This window comes from Vombatus ursinus, unplaced genomic scaffold (genome assembly GCF_900497805.2).
Source record: "Vombatus ursinus unplaced genomic scaffold, bare-nosed wombat genome assembly UNPS02014973.1, whole genome shotgun sequence".
In the NCBI taxonomy this organism is placed as follows: domain Eukaryota; kingdom Metazoa; phylum Chordata; class Mammalia; order Diprotodontia; family Vombatidae; genus Vombatus; species Vombatus ursinus.
The window spans coordinates 11,494,538-11,521,141 of record NW_020954751.1 but is presented as its reverse complement, the minus strand read 5'-3'; the positions used below and the strand labels follow the sequence as shown (position 1 = coordinate 11,521,141).

The following is a 26,604-nucleotide window of genomic DNA, read 5'->3' as shown; positions in this document are numbered from 1 at the left end:
GGGTAATAATAACACCTACCTCCCAAAGTTGTGGTAAGGATCAAATGAGGTATTTATGAAGTACTTGGTATAGTGCTTAGCACATAGTAGGCACTATAAAAATGTTAGCTGTTACTTATTATTCACCAAACATGTATTTTCCCATGTGCACTCAGCTTTACAGATACAAAGACAAACAACGGACATAATCTCTGTTTTCAAGGAGTTTATAATCTACTAGGAAGGATATGACCTGAATACAAATGAGTATTAACAGATAGGATGCCATGGGGTGGGACGGGGGGAGAGAGGGAAGAACTCTGTAAAAAGTGCTCTAGTAGGACATTAAAAGGGACCTAAGAGGCCATTAAGTCCATGTCCACATTTTACCAATGCGAAAACGGAGGCACTAAAAATTTGTGACTTTCCAGAGTCATACAACTAGTAAGTATTTGAGGCAGAATTTGAACCCAGGTCTTACTAACTCCAAATTCAATACCCCATCCCTAGTCATTAGATTTTGAGTTCCTTAAGGATAGGGACTTCTTGTCTTTCTTTGTATGCCCCACAATTAGCACAGTACCTGACACGTAGCAGGTACTTAATAAATGAACATTGCCTATTCACTAATATTTGAGGAGAAAGAGATCACTTTCTGGCTTTCTGACCCACTGCTCCAAGCACCTGCTCAGCTCTCCAGCTTCCATAGAGGGTGTCACTGATGCTCTCTCACCTACCCTGCCTGGTTCTAACACTTGGGCTCCTCCTCTGTCCCACCCTTTTGCTCTGGCTCAGTTCCCTGGTACCAGCTCTCTCTCTGGCAGAGTATGTATTACATACATTGCAAGTGGGAGCAGTTTGCTAGGCTGGGAACAGGGAGCTGCTGCCTTCTCCCAGCACTAGCAACACATTCAGCTCTGAGCTCTGGGGTGTAGCCTATCTGTCCTGGAGACATACTTAGGGCTAGGAGGAAAACTTTTAATTTTATATTCCACATATTTTATATTTTGTTGTACTTTATGTTTTTCTAGGCTTAGCCATTTATGCACTATGACTTGTTTCCTCTCATGATAAAAGCATAGCGTGTGTATATATATGGCTATATATATATACACACGTATATGTATACACACATATACAAAGCATTTCAATATATGTGCATATATACTTATGTATGCATACACACCTATTTATATAGAGATATAATAATTATATATAATATGTATGTTAGTGCTAGGAGGTACTTTAAAAATTTAATCCAAATCTTTCATATTAGACATAACGAAAACAAGACATGAAGAAGACAGCTGACTTGTCCAAGCTAGCCACCAAATAGCTAAAAAAATGGTATAACCAAATCTCAAACCCAGATCTAATGATTCAAAGTTCTGAGCTCTTTCCACTATAAAGCAATTATGAGCAAGAATTTTCATACATCTCTACTACATAGAAATGCCAGGAATTGACCTGGGGCAGCTAAGTGGTGCTGTGGATAGAGTGCTGAGCCTGGAGGCAGAAAGACCCATCTTCCTGAGTTCAAATCCAGACTCAGATACTTCCTAGCTGCGTGACTCTGGGCAAGTCACTTAACCCAGTGCCTCAATTTCCTCATCTATAAAATGTCTTCCTGACTCCAAGCCCATCACTCTATCCACTGTGCCCACCTAACTGCCACCTTCTACAATAAGAAATAGGATCTGGTTATCATGACAGCAGGTCTATAAAGACTTCAATGATGGCATTTTGAATTACTTTGCCTCAATTTCAGACACACCTGGTGCATAGAAATATTAGGGACATTTCACATCAAATTACTTAAAGAGATGACAAAAAAAATAACCCAGTAACTTGGCCTAATGCATTTAGCCAAGAAAAATACTTGATGTAAGCTTTTATGCAAACCTTTTTCAAAGGTGTTACTGGAAAGTTCAGGGGACAAGAGAAGGGTGATGAGTTCAATACAATTACAAAGTATAGGCAGGAAATCTCATACTACTTTTCACAGTCTATATCCCAGACAAACTGGAGCAGCTGTATCCCACCTTCTGATTCTAAGCTCTCCCCTGGCTACCTTTTCTAAGACTACCCCAAGTGCCTGGAATGGACTCTACCTCCAGGCTACCATCTCCATTTACTGAAATCTTCCTTTGCATCATAGTTCAACTGTGGCGCCACTTCCCTCATGAAGCCTTCTCGAATTTTCGCCTCTCCTCACAAACGCCCACGAAAATGATCTCTCCCTCCTGAAATAGTTTGAGTGCTTTGCCTAGCTTGTCTGTATTCCATCACAGATGGAACATCACCTTGACACATCATGTCCCCATTTCACTGTAAGCTCCTTGAGGATAGGAACTATTGATCAATCAATTAATCAGTCAGTAATCAATAAGTTTTTAAGTGCCTATCATGGTCCAGGCACTGTGCTAGGTACTGGGGATACAAAGACATAAATCAAACTATCTCTGCCACAAACAGATTATATTATATTGAGAGGGACAATCAGGTAAGGCATATTTTGCATATACAGGTATCTACAAAATACCTGTATATACATCCAGGTGTATACAAAATAGATGGACAGTTAGGTGGTGCAACAGATAGAACACCAGGCTTAGAGTCAGGAAAGCCTGAGTTCAAATCCAGCCTCAGACACTTATTAGCTATAAATCATTTAGCCCTGTTTGCCTCAGTTTCCTCATCTGTAAAATGAGGAAGGAAATGGCAAATCACTCCAGTATCTTTGCCAAGGAAACCCAAAACAGGGTGACAAAGAGTTGGATACAACCTAAAACAATTCAACAACAACAACACAAAATAAATACAAGTGGATGGGGAAGGCACTAAGAGCTAGGGACATCAGGAAAAACCTCCTATTGTAGGTAGAGCTTGGGCCCAGTTTTTAAGGAACCTAGAGATTCTAAGAGGGAGAGGCAAGGTAGGAGTATATTCAAAGTATTGAAAATCACTTTTGCAAAAAAGGCACAGAGATGTTAGGTGAAGTATCATGGATGAGAAATGGTAAAAAGTTGAGTTCAACTAGCCTACGGAGTATATATATAATAAGGCTAGAAAGATAGGCTGGGGCCAGGTCATAAAGAGATTTGAATGTCAAACAAAAGAGTTTGTATATGATCCAAGAGGCTACAGTTAGCCACCAGAGTGTATAGAGTGGAAGAATGATATGGTCATATCTAGGAAAATCACCTTGGGAGTTCTGTGGAGCATGGATTAGAGTGGGGAGAGATTTGAAGCAGGGAGATCAACCAGAAGACTATTGCAATAATCCCTGCATGAAATGATAGTATTATTAGGGAGAGTTCTTTTTTGAATCAGGCCCTGAGGCATTCACTCACAGTGACTTTGGCTGAAAGCTCCAGTTGAAATGGTAGATCTGCCTGTGGGACAGCGGACACAAGCCAAGCTGCCTGGCTGCTCTTGGTAGAATCCAATAGAACAGGGAACACATTTTTCACCCAGAAAGTAGCTACCTTCAGGGCAAACAACTACAAAGCAAGAGAAGAGAATGAGGATTATTATGAATTCCATCTAAGCTTTTTGGCTGCAGTTCCAAAGTACAGGGACAGATGAAACTCCCAAAGACTTAGAAGTCTTCAACAGGTTACCGACTCCATGCCCTTGATTACTACCAAAAGCATCTCTGATAAAGGTCAGAGATCTCTGGTTTTTATCTTCTTTTCTCTGTTTCCATTGTCATCCCACCTTCCCAGTTCAGCCCCTCATTACCAACCCATCTGGACACTTTAATAGATTCCTAACAGGTTTCCCTGCCTCCAATCTCTCCCTCCTTCAAACTTTCCTCCTCCAATCCATCATCTGATTATGTAATATCTGGACAGCAAGAGTCAGGATAGCTGGATTGTAGGGTGTGTAGAAAAGAGTACAATAAGTCTTTGAAGGGCGTTGAATGCCAGAGAACTGCCATATTTGATTCTGGAGATAATTAGGAAGTAACTGGAGTTACTGAGTAGGGTAATGACATGTCCAGACTTTCACTTTGACAAACTGAGTGAAGGATTGGATAGGGGGAGAGAGAGACTTGATTAGCAGACCAACCAGTAGGCTCTTACAATAGTCCACAGGTGAGACCCTCTGTTTCTTCACTTATTCAGTTCTTACCGATCCTTTAAAGTCTTACTCAAATGCTACTACCTCCTCCAAGAAGTCTTCCCTGATCCCTCCATTGGTAATGCCCTGTGCACTCAGATCTCACATAACAGCTGATTTTTCAACTCTCTAATGCACTTAGCACGTAATATGGTGCTTGGGTCTTACCTAACTAACCAAGTTGCCTTTCTTTGTGTCTCTAGTGCCCAGTATTAGTAATTGCTTAATAAATGCTTGCTAACTTGTAATAGATAATGAGGTATAAAGGATCCCTTCACTAAATGACATTGGACTGTCATGCTCTTTGAGATCTTATTTCTGAAAATGCTATTCTATTCATTACTTTTAAATATTTGTCGTTTGAGTTGTTTCATTCATGTACTACTCTTTGTGACCCCATTTGGGGTTTTCTTTGCAAAGATACTGGAGTAGTTTGCAATTTCCTTCTCTAGCTCATTTCACAGATGAGGAAACTGATTTGTCCAGGGTCAAACAGCTAATAAGTGTCTGAAACCAGATTTGAACTCAGGAAGATTAGTCTTCAAGCCTGGTGCTCTATCTATTGCACCACCTAGCTCATCCACTTTTAAATATACCTCCTTCTAATAGTTCCTCCACCTTTTTTTTCATGCTGCAGATTGGGAATGATCAAACTTGTTGGAATTTTGCTTAATATAAAGAATATAGTCTATGAGTAAAGACCCAAGGGACTCTCTTATGTGTAAAAGGCATCAACTTTAGAGCATAGACGTTGGGATTTCTATTTTGGCTACTCAGAGGCCTTTTTAGATTTCTTTCATATCTTCTAGATAATTGGGGCTACCAGAAAAATGCTCTAATGATGATGATGATAATGAAAATGGATGATGGCCAGAAATTCAATGCAACTTTCTACAGCTGATTTACTGGTATTACTTTAGCAAAGAATCAAGGCATAAGAGGCCAAGATTTGCCAACTGGATCTAAGGGCTAAGTTACCAGATACAGTATGACTTCAGACTTCACATTCTAAGTAAGCTTAAAACCAGAGCCACATCTGGGAAATGATATAATGTGCCTTCCAGCTTACTACTGACTATTCATTTCTTCCCTCAAAGGGCCAGTTTCATTACCCATATGAGTCAGGCTGAGAAATAGTAAGCCCAGAGCCAAACTCATCTCTGGAACTGCGATTAGCTTTCAAGTAAGCACTCTTAGAATTAATGACACCCCATCAGACTGAACTCCCTTGCCTTCTTCTCCCCCAGCTACAGGGAGGCAAAAGTAGAAAGAAAAACACAAACTCCACCAAACATGATCTCTATCATTGGTTCAGTATGAAAAACAAAGGCATGGTTATAATTAGAAAAACCAATAGATTTTAAGTTCTAAGAAGCTTGGGCTACTACTGTCTAATTTTCTCTTTCAAGGAATTTCTAATTTACCTGAAATTTCTCTCCTGTAACCAATCATTGTCCTTATCGAGGGAGAGCAACTTCTGGTACTAACTTTTTCTTGGAAGAGCAGACTCAGAAAAATAAATACATGATAAGTAAATAAGGTTAACACCCCCAATCTAGAGATGGATCTAGCAAGACTGGAAACATTCTGGAAACATAGGCGGGCTTCAGGAAAGGTACCATTAAAGAGAAACAGCATATCGGAACCTTTTCTCTTATCTCAGTAGTGAACCTGAAATTGTAACATTCATAATGCCTAAATTTCAGCAGAAGGTCAGTGATGGTTGATATCTACAGTAGGGAAAAATACTTGGATGTTTTCTGTTTACACTTCATTTGTCAGTTTAAGTAGAACTGTCCCCATGAGGGAGTAAAAAAGGCTGACATTTAGGCATCTCCTGCCCAGTAATAGAAGCTTCATGAGACTGAAAGAACTATGTAACATCCTCCTTCCTCCCCACCATGCCTTCCTCCAGCAGCTAGAAGCAATTGGGCATTGCTTCACTCCTCTGACAAACCCCAAGAAGGTATTATAAGAACACAGCAAAGAATATAAGCTCTGTTTGATATTTCATGCTGGCTCCTGTCTTAATATGCTGGGAAAGCTTCTAGAACATTAGTTTGAATGCCGATGTAGCAAATGAGCTCACCAGAGCTGAGCATCTGGAAAAGTCTAGTTCTGCTCCATTTGGGGACCAGTCTTTTTTCCATCCTTTCATGAGTGCTCATTTGGTTTGATTCTTGCAGGGGTCTGCATGTCACGTGTTGGGGGGACAGTAAAATTCTCTTGGGGATTCAATTAGGAGTATAGATCTGGACCTTGAAAAGGACCACAGAGTTCAATTTATTTATCATTTTACAGATGAGGAAACTGAGGTCCTCAGAGGTTAAGTGATTTGCCTAAGGTCACACAAGTGACACAGAGCCAGGATTCAAACTCAAGCCCTGTGAATCCAAATTCAGCATGCCAGCCTCAGCACCCTGTCCAGTTCAGTCCCTTCCTTGTGTATAGTTCAAAAGAAAAGGGGTGAGGGGTATGGCATGGTTTCTGAGCAGGTAAATATAGAAAAAGGGAAAGTCTGTGATTTGGATTGGCCTCATGCAAGCCTATCCCCAGGCTTGTGTATGAATCTTTCTCCTTTGTGCTCCTTCCTCTCCAGGCTGTACTCTGGACTTCCTCTCCTATGCCCCAGTTCTTCATCCTGGAAGCTTCGTCCAGCCTTGGAAGTAACCTCCAACTCTGCAGCCTCTCCCTCTCATTGGATGACTCCTCCCAGAACCTCCATTGAAAGGGGGGTTGTCCAGGCCAGCCACACGCATTCTTTTCCAGGACTTCCTCTATCATGCTCCCCCAATTGAGACCTTCGTCTTCCTGCTCTCCCAGCTTCCTTTTATGAGTTGTCCTCCACCAGAATGTAAGGTCCTTGAGGCCAAGAGACTATCCTTCTTCTTTCTAATTGTATTTGTATCTCCAGTGCTTAGCACAGTGCCTGGTACTTGGTAAGCAAGCATTTAATAAATGCTTATTGACTGACTGTCCACTGAAACTTCATCTGTATCTATAATTACAACAAACAACCTGTAGAAGATGAGTCACAAATTATCTTTTGAGTGGATTGCAGGCATCTGTATATAGATCTCTTATCTGAGCCTCTGTCCCTGCTACAAAATGCAAAAATTATGAAAGTCAAACATACATGCAGAAATTCCAACCCATTTTTATATGCTTGTGAACATTCATAGTGGTAGGAAAGGAAACACATATTATTAGAAAGAACCCATTAGTCTTGGAAATGAACATATAAACTGCTCTTTAAATAATTTGTTAAGTGTCCTACTACAGTAATCACTCATAATTCAGCCTTTGGCTTTGCCATCTCTTTGACATAGCTCCTCTATAATCCTTCATCATATCTCACTAGCTCCCCCCACCATCTCTGAGCTCGTCTCTACTACCAACATGGTAAGTTAGAAAGTTACCACCGGGTTTTCAGGATCCCAAGAGGAATTAGTATTGATCTCTTTTTTTCAGTGGGTTGATCCTCTGACAAAATTATCAAAAAAAAGTGTTGTTTCCCGTTGCTCTATTACTCTACTGATGGCACCACTAAATAACATTATTCATCCACCTTGCCTAGTTACCTGGGATTTCTCTCTAATCCATCCCTCTTCTAAACCTCTCCCTTTCTGCTAAGGGTACCATCATCCTTCCTATCATCTGAGTGCATAGTTTAGAGTCATACTGGACTCCTCACTCTCCCTCATCATACTTAGCCAATCAGTTGCCAAGTTTTGTTGACTCTTCATCTCTCACATCTGGCCCCCTTTTTTTGTTCACCATATTTTAGACACCACCAGCTAGAGGGTACAGTTAATAGAGCGTGGGCTGGAGTCAGGAAGATTCATCTCCCTAAATTCAAATCTGACCTCAAACACTTACTAGCTGTGTGACCCTGGGCAATTCACTTCACCCTGTTTGCCTCAGTTTCCTCATCTGTCAAATGAGCTGGAAAAGGAAATGGCGAACCACTCCAGAACACCTCAAGTGGAGTCATGGAAAGTTGAACACAACTGAATAGCAACATCTATCACTTCCCACCTGAACTATTGCAATAGCCTCTTAATTTCTCTACCGTCTCCCAACTCCTCCTCTGCAGAGCTGCCGAAGTATTATTCTTAAAGCACAGGCATGATCATTTAATTCCACTGCTCAATAAACTTTAGTGACTCTTTATTTCTTCTAGTCTCCAATATAGACTTTTCTATTTGGATTTTAAAGCCGTTAGAAATTTGGCTCCAACATTCCTTTACGATCTTATTAAACATCACTCCCTTTCACGTACTCTTTAATTTAGCCAAACTGGCTTTCTTACTGTTCCTCCCACAATTCACTTTATCTGCCATTTCCATGAATTTGCACAGCCCTCCCTCCCCATCTCCATTTCCTTCAAAATTCAACTCAGGGCCCATTTCTTACATGAGGTCTTTCTAGATCCCTCAAGTCTAATGACTCTCTGCTCCCCCAAAGTATCATGTGTTTGCATCATATTTGTTTTGTTTATCTATAGATGTGTACACATCCTCCTTCTCTCATAGAATGTAAGATCCTTGAAGACAAATGGAACAGTAGAAAGAGTGCTGGATGTGGAGTCAAGAAGAACCAAGTTCAAATTCAGCCTTATCTGGAAAATGAGGATGATAATAGCACCTGACGTCCAGGGTTGTTATGAGGGTAAAATGAGATGCTTGTAAAGCACTTTGCAGTTGGAGGTATCTATAATATAGAAGCAATATGGCCTGGTGGAGAGAGTTCTGGAGTTGGAGTCATGGTTCAGATCCTTCCTCTGCCAATTTATATGCTCCGGCAACCTCCTAGGATTTTAGCTGCCATGTCATAGACAGGTTATGAACCAAGTTAGTGGAGTCAAGTTCCTCAAGATAGAGTAAGCACAAATTTTTCCTGTGTTCTTATCACTTAAGGTGGCATTTCCCATAGACAACAGTGAGATGGAGTGTTAGATTGTTAGCTTTGGAATCAGGAAGGTGTGGGTTCTGACATATAGCAGTGGTAGGAACCTGAGCAAGTCACTGACCCTTTTAATGTCCCTAGCCACTCTCAGACCACAAGTTACAAAGCAGATTACAAAGCCAGTTTGCATTGGGAGAGGGATTTTCCTCATCGAGAGTTCCCTATACCGGTGAAAACACTAGTGTAGACTAAAATCAAAAAGCACTGCTCATGAGCTTAACTACTAAGTCACAAATTTGGGCTTGAAGGAGTAGCCCTATTTATTTTTTCTGTGGAGAACAGGACGCTGAACTTGAAGTCAGGAAGACCTGTGCTCAAATGCTGTGTGATCCTGAACAAATCACTTTATTTCTCTGGGCCTCAGTTTCCTCACTGGTTTCTAAGGTCCCTTCCAGCTCTAAAGTTATGATTGTACTCTTCTGATGCTAAAAGATAACTTGCAACCTGTGCTGGACAAAGGAGCTTCTCTGTTTGTGTATTCTTGCATTTGTGTATTCTTGCACAATGAGAATGAAAACACTGCTGGAGACTCAGATCACACTATCTTTGTGAGGAAAGTATTCTATGAATTCTAGAGTGCTTCTGCAGTCTACATCAGGGACCCCAGAATGCTAACTCAGAACAAAAGCAATAGGAAAACAACTCTGCTAAAAGCACAAATAACAAAGGAGGGGGAGGGCAGAAAACAAGCTTTGGTAAATCAGAAACAGTTCCTCTAGGGCTCTGGTTTTAATGGACTAGCCTGGTAATCTCATTGCATGCAGGTAATTCCGAAGGGAGCGGCCAATGGCTGGACCAGAGACAAGCAAGTAAACACAGGCATTAACAATGCTGTTGTAAACAAAGACTCCATTTCCCCTGTTTTATCCAGCTTCTCCTGCCAGGCATTCCAGTCTCAACCGCAACCTACAATCCCAGCTGATCCTCCTGTTCCCCAGGGTAATCATAAGGGGCTAACTGGCTGCCCCTCCTCCCCAGAGCAGCCTCCCCAGTGATCACCCCAGCAGATGAGACTGAGATGATGACACTTTTCCACAGGACGATGCATTTGCTTGTTTTTTCGCATCTGTATTCCAGATGTGAATTTTATGTTGGGAACACTCCCCGCCTGTCCCTACACACACACACACACACACACACACACACACACACACACACACACACACACACGTCAAATAGGCTTCCACACAAAATAGAAAGGACCAGATTTCACCAGCCTCTCTCTAGGCACTGATGAAAGGTTAAGGCTGCCATCTTTTGTCTTTCTAACTCCACTATTGTATAATTCTGGGGTATTCTTCACCACTGGTGTCCTTGGGCATGGATTTATTAATTCTCAATTAGTGAGAAAGCTACAGATGGGGGAAATGGGAATAAGAAATAAGGCCTATCTTGGGCCCATATCTATGATCCTTTATAAATGTCAGCTATTTTTGTTATTAAATAAAATGGAAGAGGAGGCAAAGTTGATCTTTGGGATCACCTATTCCTACTTCTCTGTACCTCTCTCCCCTTTTAATATGAATTTTCACCCTCTAAAGACCCTATACCTTCATTCAGTTCCCACTGTGGTCCCCTTTCTAGGCCTAGGCATTGTCAGTAAGTACTGAAGGGAGAATATGGTGTTACAGGGCATGGAGAGAGATGGAAGCACAAGTGACATCTTGTGCTATATAGAGGAAATTGCCCTGGGCCTTCTCTTAGTGCCTGAGCTGCAGGAAATCTCTGAACGATTACAACTAATTACAATGAGAGTATTTAAGGGAGAGAGGAAAGGGACTGACATCTTGGATTGAATCCTTATAACAGATTTAATAAAGTAAACAGTGAAAGTTCATAGAGTAGAGACCGGGCAAAAGCAATGCACCTGTGGTGTGTGCTATATTCAGGGCTGGGTCTTTGTCCCTTTAGGTTATCACTATGGTGAGGGGGTAAGGGGTGGGGGGATGTCTGTTCATCTGAGGTCCTGGCTCATGTTACTTCAAAGCTCACGCACAGGACTAGAATAAGCAGCAGTGGTCAGGTCCAGCCTAGAGCTATGTATTTGAATTCTAGCAGCCAGAGATACTCCTAAAACATCTGGTGCCAGGGCAAAAATGGTGGCAGAAAGGAGAACTTGGAGTCTGCTGGGGAGGCCACTGCTAGGGAATGCAGTTGGGACAGCCTGGCCAAGAACAGCCACATCTGAAGTATGAGAAGGCCTCTGTAAAAGCCCCCCCAAAGGCGCTTGCACATAGTGGCCATCGAGTAAGTGTTGGTTGAATTGAATTGGATTTTACACATGAGACAAAAACTGAGACCCAGAGGAAAGACTTGCTCATAGGTGGTAAATAGCAGTGCTGAGATTTGAACTCAGGTCTTCTGAATTCCAGCTCCAGTTCAAGGAAATACTAAGATCCCCTCCAACTCTAAGAGTCTGTGGTGAATTTATTCTCATACATAATGAACTTCAATGGCAGTTTCACTCTGATATGGAATTTGAAATTTCAAGGAGATTTTAGGAATTGACAGGAAACTAGGCCTGAGACTGGGTAACAATACTTTAGAGCAAGAATTACTAACCTGGAATTCATGGATAGAGTTCAGGTGGCTTATAAACTCAGATGGGAAAAAGTACGTCTTTATCTTCATGAATCTTTGGGTTTCTTTGTAATTCTGCGGGTTTTTTAATGTGTTTAAAAATATTATTGTGAGAAGGGGTCTATAGGTTTCACCAGACTGCCAAAAGGGTCCATGAGACCCAAAAAAAGGCTAAGAACCCTTTTTGAGGAGGGATCAAAAAGTCCTGTATTTCTCCATTCCTAATAAAATGTTTTGTTCCCCTGCATATTCAGTGAGCCGTATGGATACAGAGAGGGCTGATAAATCAAGATTTCATCTTAAGCCTCCCTGGGAAAAAATTTTCAGCTCCAGTCTGGGGAAAATGGTTTCCAAAGCTACTTATGAAGTGAGAGAAGCCAACAATCTCATTGAATTTTAATTAAAATTCATTTTCCCCCAAAGCCACAAAAGACTGTGCCTAAAACTTCCCAGATGGGGTCAGTGAGACTCCTTCCACATGTTGATCTAACCAAACTGCTGAGTGACTCAAAAAACCAAGCACATCACCCATATCAACAATAATGTCACCCACTCCCATGTCTATGGCACTTTAAGGTTTGCCCAATTCGGTCTTCAAAATGTCACTCTGAGGTAGACAGTGAGAATATTATTAATCCTGCTTTACAAGGGAAGAAACTGAGATGCACGGAGAGGCTAAGGGCATTGCTTGGGATAACACAGAGTATTCATGGGAAAAAACAAACAAACAAAACTCTGTATTTTCTGGCCTGGTCTTTCTTACAACATACTGCTTCTGCTTTTATGACTACCCTTTATTTTTCTGGAATCTGCCAGAAAGCTTTCATGGATAGAAACTTCCATCTCCCATGAAACAGTGAATATAAGCACTAACTTTGTAGTTAGAGGATGTAAGCTGAAAGCTCACCTCTGATAATTAATACTTGTGCCACCCTGGGTAAGTCACTTAAATTCTCTGTGCCTCAGTTTCCTCATGTGTAAAATGATGGGGTTGGACCAGATGGTCTCTGAGGTCCCTTCCAGGTCCATTAATCTATGACCCATGCAACTTTGATGGGTAATAGCTCCTTACCTATGACCTTATAGGAAGGAATCTAATCAGATCTCCTGAGTTAAACACCATTCCTCCCTACAAAATACCTAGTCCTCCTCAGCATCCCAAGTTACTATGATGCATGGAGTGGTGAGAGTTAATGTATTAATGCTCTAAGTCTGAAGAGTAGTCCCTCAAAGGAGTATGGTGAGCCTTCCTCCTCCTACCTTGGAACTAACCCAGGGATCTCCTCTGAGCTCTGGCTGTGCCCTTGTCCTCCCAGTGACTGTGACCAGGTCAGATGTATCCATCATCCTGACATATTACCCACTGGTGTTCCCAGGACATTTTCATTGCCATGGTCTTGTGCTCTAGATCCTACTAAGTGTCTCTGGGTCCCTGGGCTTCTGATTGGTGAAACTTCACCATATCTAAATGACATTCCTATTAGACAACCCAATCATCCTCTTCCACATCTAGCTCTAGAAACTATAATCAAACCAACACTATTCCTGGAATGGGTGTGCCAGTCAATTGTTCTATAACTTCATTCATTATCCCCATGACTTCTTAGACCAAAACACTCCTCCTTCACCTAGATATATTGTCTTCTTCTAATAGAATATAAGTTCCTTGTGAGCAGGGACTGTATTGATTTTTTTTACTTGTATCTCCAGTGCTTAGTACAGTATCTGTCACATAGTAAGCACTTCAATGCTTTTTCATTCATGCATTCATTATTCTTCTGCATGGGTCAGAATGAATGATCTCCAAGGTCCCTTCCAGAATCTATGATCTACAAAATTATATCATATAAGCAGCAACCTTTCTGTCCATCTTTAAGGTTGATCTTGGTTCTAGAGTTATGTCATTTTGTCTTTAGGATAGCTTTGTTTAATTCAAACAACATGACGATAGGGAGGACGAGATGGAGAAGGAAAGAGACAGCAAGAGGGAAGGAGAGGAAGGAACTGAAAAGGGAGAAGATAGGAAAGAGAGGGAGACAAATAGAAATATGGGGTAGGGGAGAAAGGAAGATAAAGGGAGAGAGAAAAATAAAGAGAGCTGGAAAAAAAAAGGAAATATCATTATTGGGAGTTGCTATCTGTGACTCCCTGGTCCCTAGATAAGAGGAGAGAATCAACCTACCACATCCAGGTGAATACAGAACTGTTTTGGCTGGTGGTGAGTTCTTTTGGAATCCTTTCTTGCATCCAAACTGCACACTTGGAGATATGTCAAAGTAATCCCCTTGGAGGAATTGTATAGTAGTGTCTGCTGGGAATGTCTTGGAATCTAAATGAAGCTGGAAACCACCACTCTGGATCAGCTTTACAAAGCGTCCAACAAGGTCATTTCCCACAAAGGCATTTTCTGTAAGAGACAATGATGTGAAAGACTCACTCTGTTTCCATCTGTTACAGAAGGAAAGACACTTAACACAGTTTAGGAGAACTTTAAACCTATCACAGTTACCATAACTATCCCCTCCCTTCCACCAGAGTAGACCAAGATGTATATGCCTGCCCTTAGACACATGTGAAGTCAGCCATGCAGACATACACCTGTTGGATCTCTTGGTAGGACAGAGGTTCCCATGTAGTTTTAGCCACTACGGGAAGAATAAAAGTCTGAGTATATTTTGGTTAGCTATATACATATAGCCACAGAATTTTAAAATATATATTGTAACACTGAGAAAGGACCTTACAACACAGGATGTTAAAAGGGAAGGAAGAAGGGAATAAGTGTTTTTTTATTAATTTATTTTTAGTTGTCAACATTCACTACCATAAGCTTTTGAGTTTCAAATTTTATCCACCTCCCTCCCCATCTCCCTCTCCAAGATGGTGTGCAATCTGATATAGGCTCTATATATGCATTCCTATTAAACATATTTTCACATTAGTCATGTTGTAAAGAAGAATTAGAACCAATAGGAGGAACCATAAGAAAGAAGAAACAAAACAAAACAGAAGAGGAAAAAAAAAGAGCAAATAGTATGCTTCAATCTGCATTCCAACTCCACAGTTCTTCCTCAGGATGTGGATAGCATTTTCCATTAAGAGACTTTTGGAGATGTCTTAAATCCTTGCATTGCTGAGAAGAGCTAAGTCTATTGAAGTAAGTCATTGCACAACATGGCTGTTACTGTGTACAATATTCTCCTGGTTCTGCTCACTTCACTCAGCATCAGTTCATACAAGTCTTTCCAGGTTTTTCTGAAGTCCACTTGCTCATCATTTCTTATAGCACAATAGGGGAATAAGCATTTATTACGCCCCATTTTAAAGTTGAGGAAACTGAGACAGATAGAAGTTAAGTGACTTGTCTGGGGTATAGCTAGGAAATGTCTGGGGCTGGATTTGAACTCAGATCTTCCTGGATCTAGGCCTAGCCCTCTATCTACTACATCCTATATATCTTCAAGCATTTGAAAGTCCATCATGTGGAAGAAAAAAATAGTCTTATTCCGCTTGGTCTCAAAGGGTAGAACAATGGAGAAAAGTTGTACAGAGCCAGATTTTGACTTGATAAAATGAAAATAATTACAGCTATCTAAAAGTGGAATGGGTAGTCTCAGGGTGAAGTAATTTTTTCCTCACTGGAAGTACTCAAGGACAGGTTGGGTGGTCACTTGTTGAAGGTGGCCAAGAAGGGAATCTTGGCCCAGCACACAGTATCTGAGTTGTGGCTCATCTGGACATGGCGACTGAACTTGAGCAAGGTGCTTGGTGCTATCTTCTCATCTCCTTCTTTATTCTGTGTTTTCACTCTTTTAGCCATTTTCGTCCTATTCTTTTCAAACTAAAGATCTGACTTCTCTCTCCATTGTTCATTATTACTTTCCAGCTGACCTAAGCAGCAGACTTATCCCTTCTTGGACATTCCTCTCTTCCATGTTATAGCTAAAAATCCAACTCCTGTGGTAGGTACTTAATAAATGCTGGTTGATTCATTAACTGATTTATCACCTCCTGGTTGGACTAGATGCCACTCAGTTTTTCTCCTTCTGTGATTGTGTTGGCCATCCTTAAGCTAGACCTTATTGTTCTTAAAGCTAAACAATTTAGTAAAGTTCACCAGCTGTCAGACTGGAAACATTCACTGGAAAAAACAGATAAGCACTATATCAACAGTGGGGTTGGCTCCCAGATAGAAAATATACATTCACGCTACTACAAGCCAATTTAAAACTGCCACATAACCAAAACCCACTGTTTTTGCCAGAAATATCTATGTAAATAAAGCCAGGGGTAAACAGTTTACTTTATCCTAACTTCAAATGCTTCTAAAATTACCCAGGAATGAGCCTGAAGGAGAAGGGAGGCCTACCCTGCATAGGAGAGTTAATGAGATGTCTCCCTACAAAAGTAACTGTCTTCTAGCTTTTGCCCATGCATTATCACAGAAGATTGATTCCATAGAGGACTTGGAAGGAAGGGGCCAGATTTCTTCTCCTGGGCTATGTTCTTATAACTCTATAATCTCAGTATTTATAGAAATGAGAGCAAAGTGAATTTGTTCCCATATTCCCACCATTCCTGCATCCCACCATTCACTGCACATCCACACCCCCATGCCCTCCACTACCAATGGGAAAGGCAGAGCCCCAAGAGAACATGGACTGCATTTTATTTATCTTCCCATCCCTAGAGCCTAGCATGGTGTTTCGTATGTATTAGATGCTTCTGTTTCTTGAATTAGAAGCCAGAATTCACTGCAGGAGATGGATTTTTAGCTATACCATGGAAAAGGGGAATGTCCAAGAAGGGATAAGTCTGCTGCTTGGATCAGCTGGAAAATAATAGAGAACAATGGAGAGAAAAGTCAGATCTTTAGTTTGAAAAGAATAGGACAAAAATTGCTAAAAGAGTGAAAACACAGAATAAAGAAGGGGACGAGAAGATAGCACCAAGCACCTTGCTCATGTGCAGTCGCCACGTCCAGATGAGCCACATCTCAGAATCTCAAAAGGAGCCAGCAGGTATTGAGTGGTGTATAAATGACTTGGGACAAGCAACGATTTTGATATGATTTCGTTCTGTGACAGCAATGGGCATACTCATGTGCTTCTACTGACACTAGGCTAACTCACAACATCCAGCCTTAGCCACAGGAAATCAAATCGAGGTTCTTTCCCCAACTTTAGTTGGTTCTCTGTCAGATGAGTGCTGGATTTCATGCGGCACACACATTTTGTTTTTCTCTTTAGTTGTATTTTTAATTTTGTGGTTTTAAATTCATCTTCCTAAGCTCAAATCTGGCCTCAGACACTTACTAACTGTATGAACCTGGGCAAGTCACTTAACCCTGTTTGCCCCAGTTTCCTCATCTATAAAATGAGTTGGAGAAGGAAATGGTAAACCACTCCATTATCTTTGCCAAGAAAACCCCATATAGGATGACAAAGAGTCGGACACATCTGAAAAGACTGAACAACAACAGACGTGGGAAAATGGGCCCTTAAGTCAAAGAGAAGCTCAATGTTCAGTGGAATAAAAGTGTTGTTGCATGATGAAGAATTATGGAATACGAGTGAAAATCTTTTGAACTTGATGCAAAATTGTATAAAACAAGTGATTGCAATGAAAAGAGGGCATTTTGCATGTTACATTTTTTCAAGATGTAAAAATTTTAAAGTGTATTATTATATTAGTTATTTTACTTTGTCCCAGGTAATTTGCATACCTCTTTTACTGCTAAGGTACTGCCAGTGATCTTTGAAAGATCATGGTGAATTGGAGAGGTATCACAGTACTGGAGAAAAGCTAATACTATCCTAATTTTCAGAGAAGGGTAAAGTCTGCAAGCTTTGATGTCTAGCAAAATGCCAAATGGCATTATGAAAGGGATGATTAGCAACACTTAGAAAAAGGAGGAATAATCACAAAGAATGAGGATCATTTCATCAAGAACAGATCATACCATGCCAACCTCATTTCCATTTTCTGGTAGGGTTATTAAATCTGTAGGTCAGGGAATTGCTTTCCATATACTTTTAACTAGACTTCAGAAAAGTTTCTAATGAAATATCTCCTGGTATTCGTATAATAATTTGATCGTCGGCTGTATTTAGAAGCCTAGTGTTCATAATGAGGGAGGTAATAGGGCCCTTATTCTCTGCCCTAGTCAGACTATATATGAAACACTTTTTTCAGTTCTGGGTACCACGTTTTAGGAAAGACATTGATAAGCTGGAGAACACTGATAGGAAGGAGGTCCAGATGGCATGAGGCCTTGAAACCATTTAACATGAATATTGATTGAAGGAAATTGGAATTTTTTTAGTCTTAAAAAGAAAAGAAATAGCAGAATCATGGCAGCTGTCTTCAAGCGTATGAAAGGCTATGATGTTGAGTTATTGTCCAACTCTTCATGACCCCATTTGAAGTTTTCTTTCTTATTGGGGGGGTGGGAAAAAATTGACTTAGGTGACTTGCCCAGGATCACACAGCTAGTAAGTCTCTGAGGACAAATTTGAATTCAGGTCCCCCTGACTCTAGGGCTGGTGCTCTATCCACTGCACCACCCAGCTGCCCCTTTTGTCTTAGCGACGATACTGGAGTAGTCTGCCATTTACTTCTCCAGCTCATTTAACAGATGAAGAAGCTGAGGCAAACAAAATTAAGTGACATGTCCAACGTCACACACCGGCACTCTATCTCCTGCACCACCTAGCTGCCCTATGATGTCGAAGAGGGCTAATATTTGTAGATGTGTTAACTGATTGGATTGTAGAGTGAGGGACAAAAAACAGAATTACAGATGATCCAAGATTATAAGCCCAGATGCCTGGGAGGATGCTAATACCATTAACAGATGTAGATTTTTGAAGGAAGGAAAAGCTTTAGGCTAGAAAAGGATATGTTCAGCTTCATGGTGAGTTTACCTCTATCTATAGTGAGCCTGACATTTTCCTAGAAGTCCATAAGCTTGTAAGTCCTCAACAAAGACCTTTCTACCTGTCTATCAAGAAAAACTGTCCTCATATATTGAGTGAAGTTCAACCTGCCATAGCATTTTATTAGTTGTTCGTTTGCTGATCAGGAAGAAGAGTCAATTAAACCCTGAGTAGTGCAGTTAAGCCATGATGAAGAATGTGGGCTTGGTGTTTTAAAATTTGGAGTGTTGCTAACAAACTAATACAATTTCTCTGCCTGACAGTAGCCCTATAAATCTGAGAAATGACCTAGTCTTGGATGGCTGAACCATCTAGAGCTCTTTACATTTTGCAAAGCCCTTTAAATACCTTCTTTGATATTCACAACAACCTTGTAATGAAAATTTTATTACTATCCCCCTTCTACAGCTAGTTAAGTAGTCTGAGACAGGATTCAAACCCAAGTGACCTGATTCCAGGTGGTCTATTCTGTACACTACCTCATGTTGGCTCGAGCACATAGGACAAAGAACCCATCCATCACCAAATTGACCGTGGATACACAGAAAAGACATTCACCAGGCTGCTTGGACAACCAACTCAGTCAATCATAAACACTTATAAGCACCTACTATGCACAAAATGTTAGTGCTAGGGTTACAAAGACAAAAAAGCAAGACAGGCCCTGCTCTGAAGCAGCTCATATTCTTTCGAGCAAGACAATATGTGCATATGCAGTTATATACACAATAGATACAAAGAAATTTTTTGGAGGCAATCAGGGTTAAGTGACATGCCCAGGGTAACACACCTAGTAAGAGTCTGAGGCCAAATTTGAACTCAGGTCCTCTTGACTCCAGGACCAGTGCTCTATCCACTGTGCCACCTAGCTGCCCCTGAGACAAAGGAATTTTGAGAAGGAGGGAATCAATTGCTGGGGAGATCAGGAACATTTTTCATGTACAAGATGATGTGTGAGCTGGGCTATGTAGGAAACCAAGTATTCTAAGGCCAAACCAATAAGTAACTTAAAAGGCAAAAAAAGTGAGAGGGTTTATGGCAGCGGAGTGGAGGAGAAGTGGGGTGAGATAGGGAATGTAGCAGGGGCAGATTCATCTGGATCTGGGATTTTATTAATGTAGGTAACTCCCAGTGTGAAACTCCCTCCACCAGCACTGGCAACTCCTCTTAAATGTAAAGTTTTGGTGAGTTACCCATGATCACACAGCTAGCACGTGTCCGATGCGAGGACTGAACACAAGTTCAGGATTTTTTTTTCCTGACTCTGGAGCCAGACCTCTATAAGAAGATACTGACTAAATAGTTTACAAAGTGTCAGGTTTTTAACATAAATTGTTAATATGCAACACAGACATCACACATATAAATACTTTAAATTCTCCATAGACTGAATATATCAGAGATTTCAAGTTCTTACAACAATATTTCAATTATAACACCTCTACTTATCTCACAGGGATATTTTCTCTGTTTTTGCAGATGAGGAAACTGAAGTTTCAAATTAGTAAAGTGACTGACTTAAAGTCATAGAATTAGTAAGTTATGGAACCAAGACCAGAGCCCAGGTCTTTAGATTTCCGAACCAATATTCTCTTCCTTCCTAACTCACAAAGTTGTTGGAAGAAAGGTGCTTTGCAAAATGTTAAAGTGTTTCATAACTGTGTTATTATTGTTATTGTTTCTACTACACACCGTGTTGTCTCTCCTGCAGCATGAGGGTAATATTTTAAATGATTCTGGGTAATGTTCACTGTGAAGGGGGTCATAAAGTAGATGAACTGAGGCAGGAGGAAAAGCATTAGACAGTCAGAATTTTCATTGGAAAATCATATCTATTTTAACAACTCCATGAAGGACACAAAAATAGCATTAAGTTATTAAGGGAAACTACCAATATTTTGAGCACATTGCCAATGTTTCAAGGTCATTATCAAAGAGGGAAACCACATCCTCCCACAAGATGTCCCCTGGTGACTCCAGCTTTGGCTTTCACGGGTCAGCTTTCATGAAGAATTTATTTTCTTATGAATAGGAGTACATTTAAAGTACTGTTTTTCTTAAGGATATGTCTAGTTATTTACTGTGCTTATTATAAATTGTCCAAGAGAAGGCCATGAATACAACATGGAAAGCAGTGTAGTATATTAGAAAAAAAAAGTATTGAATTGAGAATCTGGAGACCTGAATTTGTATCTCAACTCTGGCACAAGTTGTTACCAAGTCAAGCCAATTCATATCTGAAAGCTTCAGTTTTCTCACCCATAAAATGAGAAGGTTGAACGATTACTAGTTGATTTCTAAGGTCCTCTATCTCTAAAATTCTGTGTCCTGTGTTCTAACATTCTGTATTCAAAGGTCCCTTCTGGCTCTAACATCTTATCTTCTAAAGCTCCTTCCAGCTTTAACATTCCATGTTCTACGTTCTAATGTTCTATTTCATGAGGCCCCTTCCAAATCTAACATTCTGAATTTCATGTTTTTACATTCAGCTTCTAACATTCTACATTCTCTGGTCCCTTCCAGCTTTAACTTTCCATGTTCTATGTTCTAACATTCTATATTCTGAGGTCACTTCTAGCTCTCACATTCTATATTTTATGTTTTAACATGCCAGTTCTAATATTTTATTCTAAAATCCTATCCAGCTCCATAATGCTCTGGTCTGTGTCCTAATCTTTCATGTCTTAAAGCCCTGTCCAACTCTATAAATCTATGATTCTATGGTTTTTATGTGGGCTGAGGAAAACTTTAGCATATAAAATTCCTGAGGCAGGGATATAAAGTGAATTTATTTAATCTTTGTGCTCTCACAGTGGCCATAAAACAACTCAGAAAAGCTGAAATTTCAGAAAGCACTTTAAACCAACATAGTCATTCCAGTTAAATTTAGCCCTTGTTGCTGTGGTGTGAGATTTAGAGTCCTCAGCTTTATAATTACCAAATCATACATTGTGAGACTCAACCCTAAAGGGACATCATCTCTGGGCAATGAAATTTGAGATTAAGATACTCCATTTGCAGCCTGAGAAAGATTCTTCTCTGCACCATCTTTGCCTAAGGTTGGGCACTGTTTCAACAAATCATACTTAGTAATACAAATAATTAGAGGGATTAAGGTATAAGACAAAAGGCATCTAGATTTCAGGAAATCATTTGGCAAAATTTTTCACGCTACCCTTGTGACCCAGATGGAAAATGTGGTCAGCTTCCTAGTACAATAGTGTTGCAACCAGTTGTGACCTTTTGTAATCAATGAATAGGTGTCAATATGGAACTGATACTCTAGTGGAGTAGTGCAGGGCTTTACCAATTACTCAGATGAACTTTGAGATGGCATACACATACCAGGCAGGAGGGACAGCTAACACATGGGATAGCAGAATCAGGGTCCGAAAGATACAGTACAGTTACAGAGGATAAGAGAGATATGGCTAGACATATAGTTAATTTGAAAAAAAGTAACGTTAGTGGATCAGAAAGCTCAGCATAAGCCAGTACTATGATGTAACTGGGCAGATAGATGGCACAGTGGATAGAATGCCAGGCCTGGAGTCAGGAAGACTCCTCTTCCTAAGTTCAAATCTCGCCTCAGACACTTATTATCTGTGTGACTCTGGGCAAGTCACTTAACCCTATTTGCCTCAGTCTTCTCATCTGTCAAATGAGCTGGAGAAGGAAATGGTAAACCAATTCAGGATTTTTACCAGGCAAACCCAAATGGGGGCACAAAGAGAGGGACATGACTAAAACAACTGAACAACGATATGACATGACTGCTAAAAATATTAACTAAATGTTAGGCTACTCTAAATGAAGCATAGTGGTTTCAACTACAGCATGGCTAGAAGAATATGATCAAGATGAGAAGGAGGCTTAAAACCAGATCATACAAGGAGGAATGATTAGAGTTAATGAGGAGGTCTAGCATGGGAAAGAGAATTAAAGAGGAAACAATAGGTTTCTAATGGGCTATCATTAGGAAAAGAGATTAGATTTGTTCTGTTTATCTCCAGAGGAGAGAACTAGGGTCAATGAATGAAAATTATAAGGAAGTCAAATTCTGTTACTGTCACCAAAAACTTTCTAACAATTTGAAAAAATAGGATAAAATGCCTTAATAGCAAACTCTCCATCACTAGGAAGCAGCTGGTGGTGCAGTGGATAGGAAGCTGACTTGGAATCAGGAAGACCAGAGTTCAAATTCAGCTGCAGACACTTATTAGCTGTATGACCCCAGGGAAATCACTTAAACTCTGTTTGCCTCAGTTTACTAACCTCTAAAATGGGAATAATAATAGCACCTTCCTTGTAGGGTTATTGTGAGGATCAAATGAGATAGTATTTGTAAAGTGCTTAGCACAGTTCCTATATAACTAGAGTAGGTACTATATAAATAATTATTCCCTTCCCCATTCTACCGTAAATATCCCAGCAGAAAGAGAGGGATCTTTGTTGAAGATATTGTAGAGATAATTCCTGGGAGGCTAGAATAGTCTTTTAAATTTCTTTCCAATTGTAAAATTATAGGATTCTAACTTGAATTCAACTCATTCTAAATGCTCCTCTATGTGCTAAGTTCCCTTTCAGTAACATTTTATAATTTCTAGTTTCTTCCTGTCCTCCCCATACACATTCATTTTTTATTTGAGTTTTTTTTGGTTTTGAACCAGATGTGATTTTAATGATATAGGAAGTCCTAGAAAGAAAACTCTTTCTATCACTGCAGGATGACATCTATAATTTTTATCTTAGAGTTCCTGGGGCACTGAGAGCTTAAGGGACAGGCCCATAGTCACACAGTCAGTATCTGTCAGAATCAGAACTTGAACTAATAATAATAATAATGATGATGATGGCTGGCATTTATATAGCACTTTAGGGTCTGCAAAGCACTTTACAAATAATATCCTTTTGAGCCTCACAACAACCCTGGGAGTTAGCTGCTTTTATTATCTCCATTTTACATTTGAGGAAACCGGGGCAGACAAAGGTTAAATGACTTGCCCAGGGGTACACAGCTACTAAGTGTCTAAGGTTGGATTTGAACTCAGGTGTTCTTGACTCATCCAGCACTTTAGCCACTGAGAGTATTCCTTCTCCTAAGGTCTATACTCTGTCCATTGTACCTTAAAACAAACAAAAAATCTAAACCTAGCTCATTTTGAAAGATATGGTGTCACTTAAACCCACTAGAGCACGAAGACAGCATACCGATATCATGGAAGTCAGGAAGAGAGGTTGCCGAGATGTCCTCTAGCTGGGACCTCCATGTAACATTCACTCCCAGGCGTTCCACAGTCAGGCACTCTACCTGCACCGTAGAATCATCGCAGACAGGAAAATAGGCAGTACTCCCAAAAGTGTTCACCTACACCAAGACAAAGACCTTCCAGTTAAGAGGGTGACTTCTGTCTTTTTCAGAACTGTAGTCATGACTACTGCAGTTTCAACTCATTTCATCTACTCCTATTAATATGTAAACATATGACTCTAAAAGATTCTATGATGATGCCAAATTATGTCCCATATGTGTAATGAGAAATGGGAAATATATCTCTCTAGATAATAGAAGAAGCTTGCAACTTCTTTGTTCTTTTCCACCGACCAACTATAAAATGGATTTATTTATGTGAGGTAGAAAGGACTTAGAGGCCATCTAATCCAAGCCCCTTGTTTTACAGGTGAGGAAACTGAAGCCCAAAGAGGGAGGTTAAGTGACTTGTCCAAAGTCACAAGATGGCAGGTGTTAGAGGTAGCATTTGAAACCAGACCATCTGACTCTAGAATCAGTGTTCTTTCCACTGTAATAATTTGCCTTAAGAGAGAAGACTAAATCAATAGTATGGAGTATAATGTAGCATAGTAGAAACCAGGTCTTCTGACTCCTATATCACATAATTTTAAAGACATTAGAAAGCCTCTTATCTTCATCCCCCAGTGACTATGAGGCATTTAGCAATAGGAAGCTAAGGCATGGGCACAAGAAAACTCATGTTTAGGGATCAGAAAATAATCCAATTTATCTGGATCATAAAATGAATGAAAGGAAGTTAATAGGAGATGAAACTAGAAAGGAAGTCTGGGGCCAGATCATGGAGAGCCTTGAATGTTAATCTTAAGAATTTATACTTTATTCTGTAGGCAATGGAGAACCATTGGAGATTTTCGAGCAATGATTTTTACCACCATTCTGCTCCACCATGACCACATAATCTATTCTCTTGTCATTAGCTTCTAAATCTCTACTGCTAAACTCACAGACTCCTGGGAATCTCCTTTCCACACAACGTGGGCAATTCTTAGCCAGTTGTTATCCACATACATGAAAAAACTGGAGAAAAGGGAATTAAAGTATTACAACTAGCATCTTAAGGAAATACGTGATGGGTCTAGGACAAAAACTATGCTTTTCAATATGTTCTTATACACATTAGTCAGAGCTCACGAAGTGTTTAGCATTTGATTCCTGATTATTCAGAGGTTTTTCTCAACAACTCAGTCAAGAGATTCATGTAAAATGTAGCATTCACAAGCACAAGCACATGGCATAGGCATTTTTAGGAGAGGCACCACCATGATTAACAGAAATCGCACTGGACCCAGCACCAAAAACCTTGCACTACAGTCATGTAACCATGGGAGAGTCATTGAATCATTGAGCTTCAAGTTCATCTTGTTTACCTGGGGCATCATAATACTATCTATTCCCCAGGGCTATTGTGAGGATCAAATAAGATAAGGAGCATAAAACAACCTGAAAACCTTGAAGAAATACATCAATACAAACTGGTAGTAGTAGTCATGGCAGTGATAGTAATATAATGAATGACTGATTATTAAATGGGCATTTACAATATCCCTCTACTAAACTGGAAGTTCCATGAGGACAGTGACCTATACTTTTTCTAAATTTTGCATTTACCCTAAAGGAAGGGTTCTCAACCTGGGATTCTAGACTCCCCCCAACCCCATATCAAGGAGTCCATGGATGGATTTCAGGAAGTCTGTAAATTTGGATGGGAAAAATTACATATTTTCACTTGCATTTCATTCGATTATTAATATGGGTGACAAAACATTATTCTGAAAAGTTCATAGATTTTTATCAGACTATCAGAGGAGTCTATGACAGAAAAGGCTAAAAAGGATAAGAATTCCTGTTTTAGTGCCTATAATGGGGTATGCATACAGTTGGCACTTAAAAAATGACTATTGTTAAATATTATCAATACATAGGTCATATGTATTGCCCCTGTGCTCCAAATTCTTCAATGACTATATTGAAGAAACCTTAGAGTCAGGAGACTTTAATTTGGATCCCACTTTGGACACTTACTAGTTATGTGATCATAGGCAAGTCATCGTAGTTTTCAGAGCCTCAGTTTCTTAGTGTGCAAAAAAATGGGGAGAATAATACTTGCAAGAGGCTTTTTGCAAGGAAAGCCTTTTGCAAATCTTGAAGAGCTATGTAAATATAGATAATAAGTAGTGATATTTTTTACTGAATAAAATCTAAACCCATTAAACCAGCATTTAAGAACCCAATCCACAATTGGGCTCCAATCTGTATGTCCAGTTGATTTCCCATTGTCCTCCCCTATATACTCTACAATCTGTTGTAGACTGTAGGACTGTTCATAGACCATACACATACTCTGCTTTCTTGCCTGTGTACCTCTGCTACATCATTCTTTACTCCTATATCCCCATATTAAAATTATGCTATTCTCACTGATATTCAAATTTCAGCTCAAATGTCACTCAGTTCATGAAGCCTTCCATTATCTGCTTAGCTACAGGCAAGGTCTCCCTCAACCAACCTCAAACAATTGACAAGTATTTATTAAGTGCTTATGGTGTGGCAGACCTTGTGCTAAGGACTAGGGAGAAAAAGGAGGAGGAGAAGGAGAAGGAGGAGGAAGAATAAGAGGAGGAAAATGAGGAGGAAGAAGAGGAAGAGGAGGAAGAAAAGGAAGAGGAAGAAGAGAAAAAGAAAGAAAACATTTCTTGTCCT

At 40.1% G+C, this 26,604-nt stretch overlaps 1 protein-coding gene across 1 annotated transcript in view; it reads right to left on the bottom strand.

The window, feature by feature from the left end:
* TG (thyroglobulin) overlaps window positions 1–26,604 on the bottom strand; it is a 371,783-nt gene that overhangs the window by 279,893 nt on the left and 65,286 nt on the right. The window contains exons 19-21 of the mRNA XM_027845510.1: window positions 23,802–23,958; window positions 13,835–14,059; window positions 3,333–3,482 (exon numbers count right to left, since the gene is read on the bottom strand). Of these exons, the coding sequence (XP_027701311.1) occupies window positions 3,333–3,482; window positions 13,835–14,059; window positions 23,802–23,958 (532 nt within the window). The remainder of the gene's footprint in view (window positions 1–3,332; window positions 3,483–13,834; window positions 14,060–23,801; window positions 23,959–26,604) is intronic.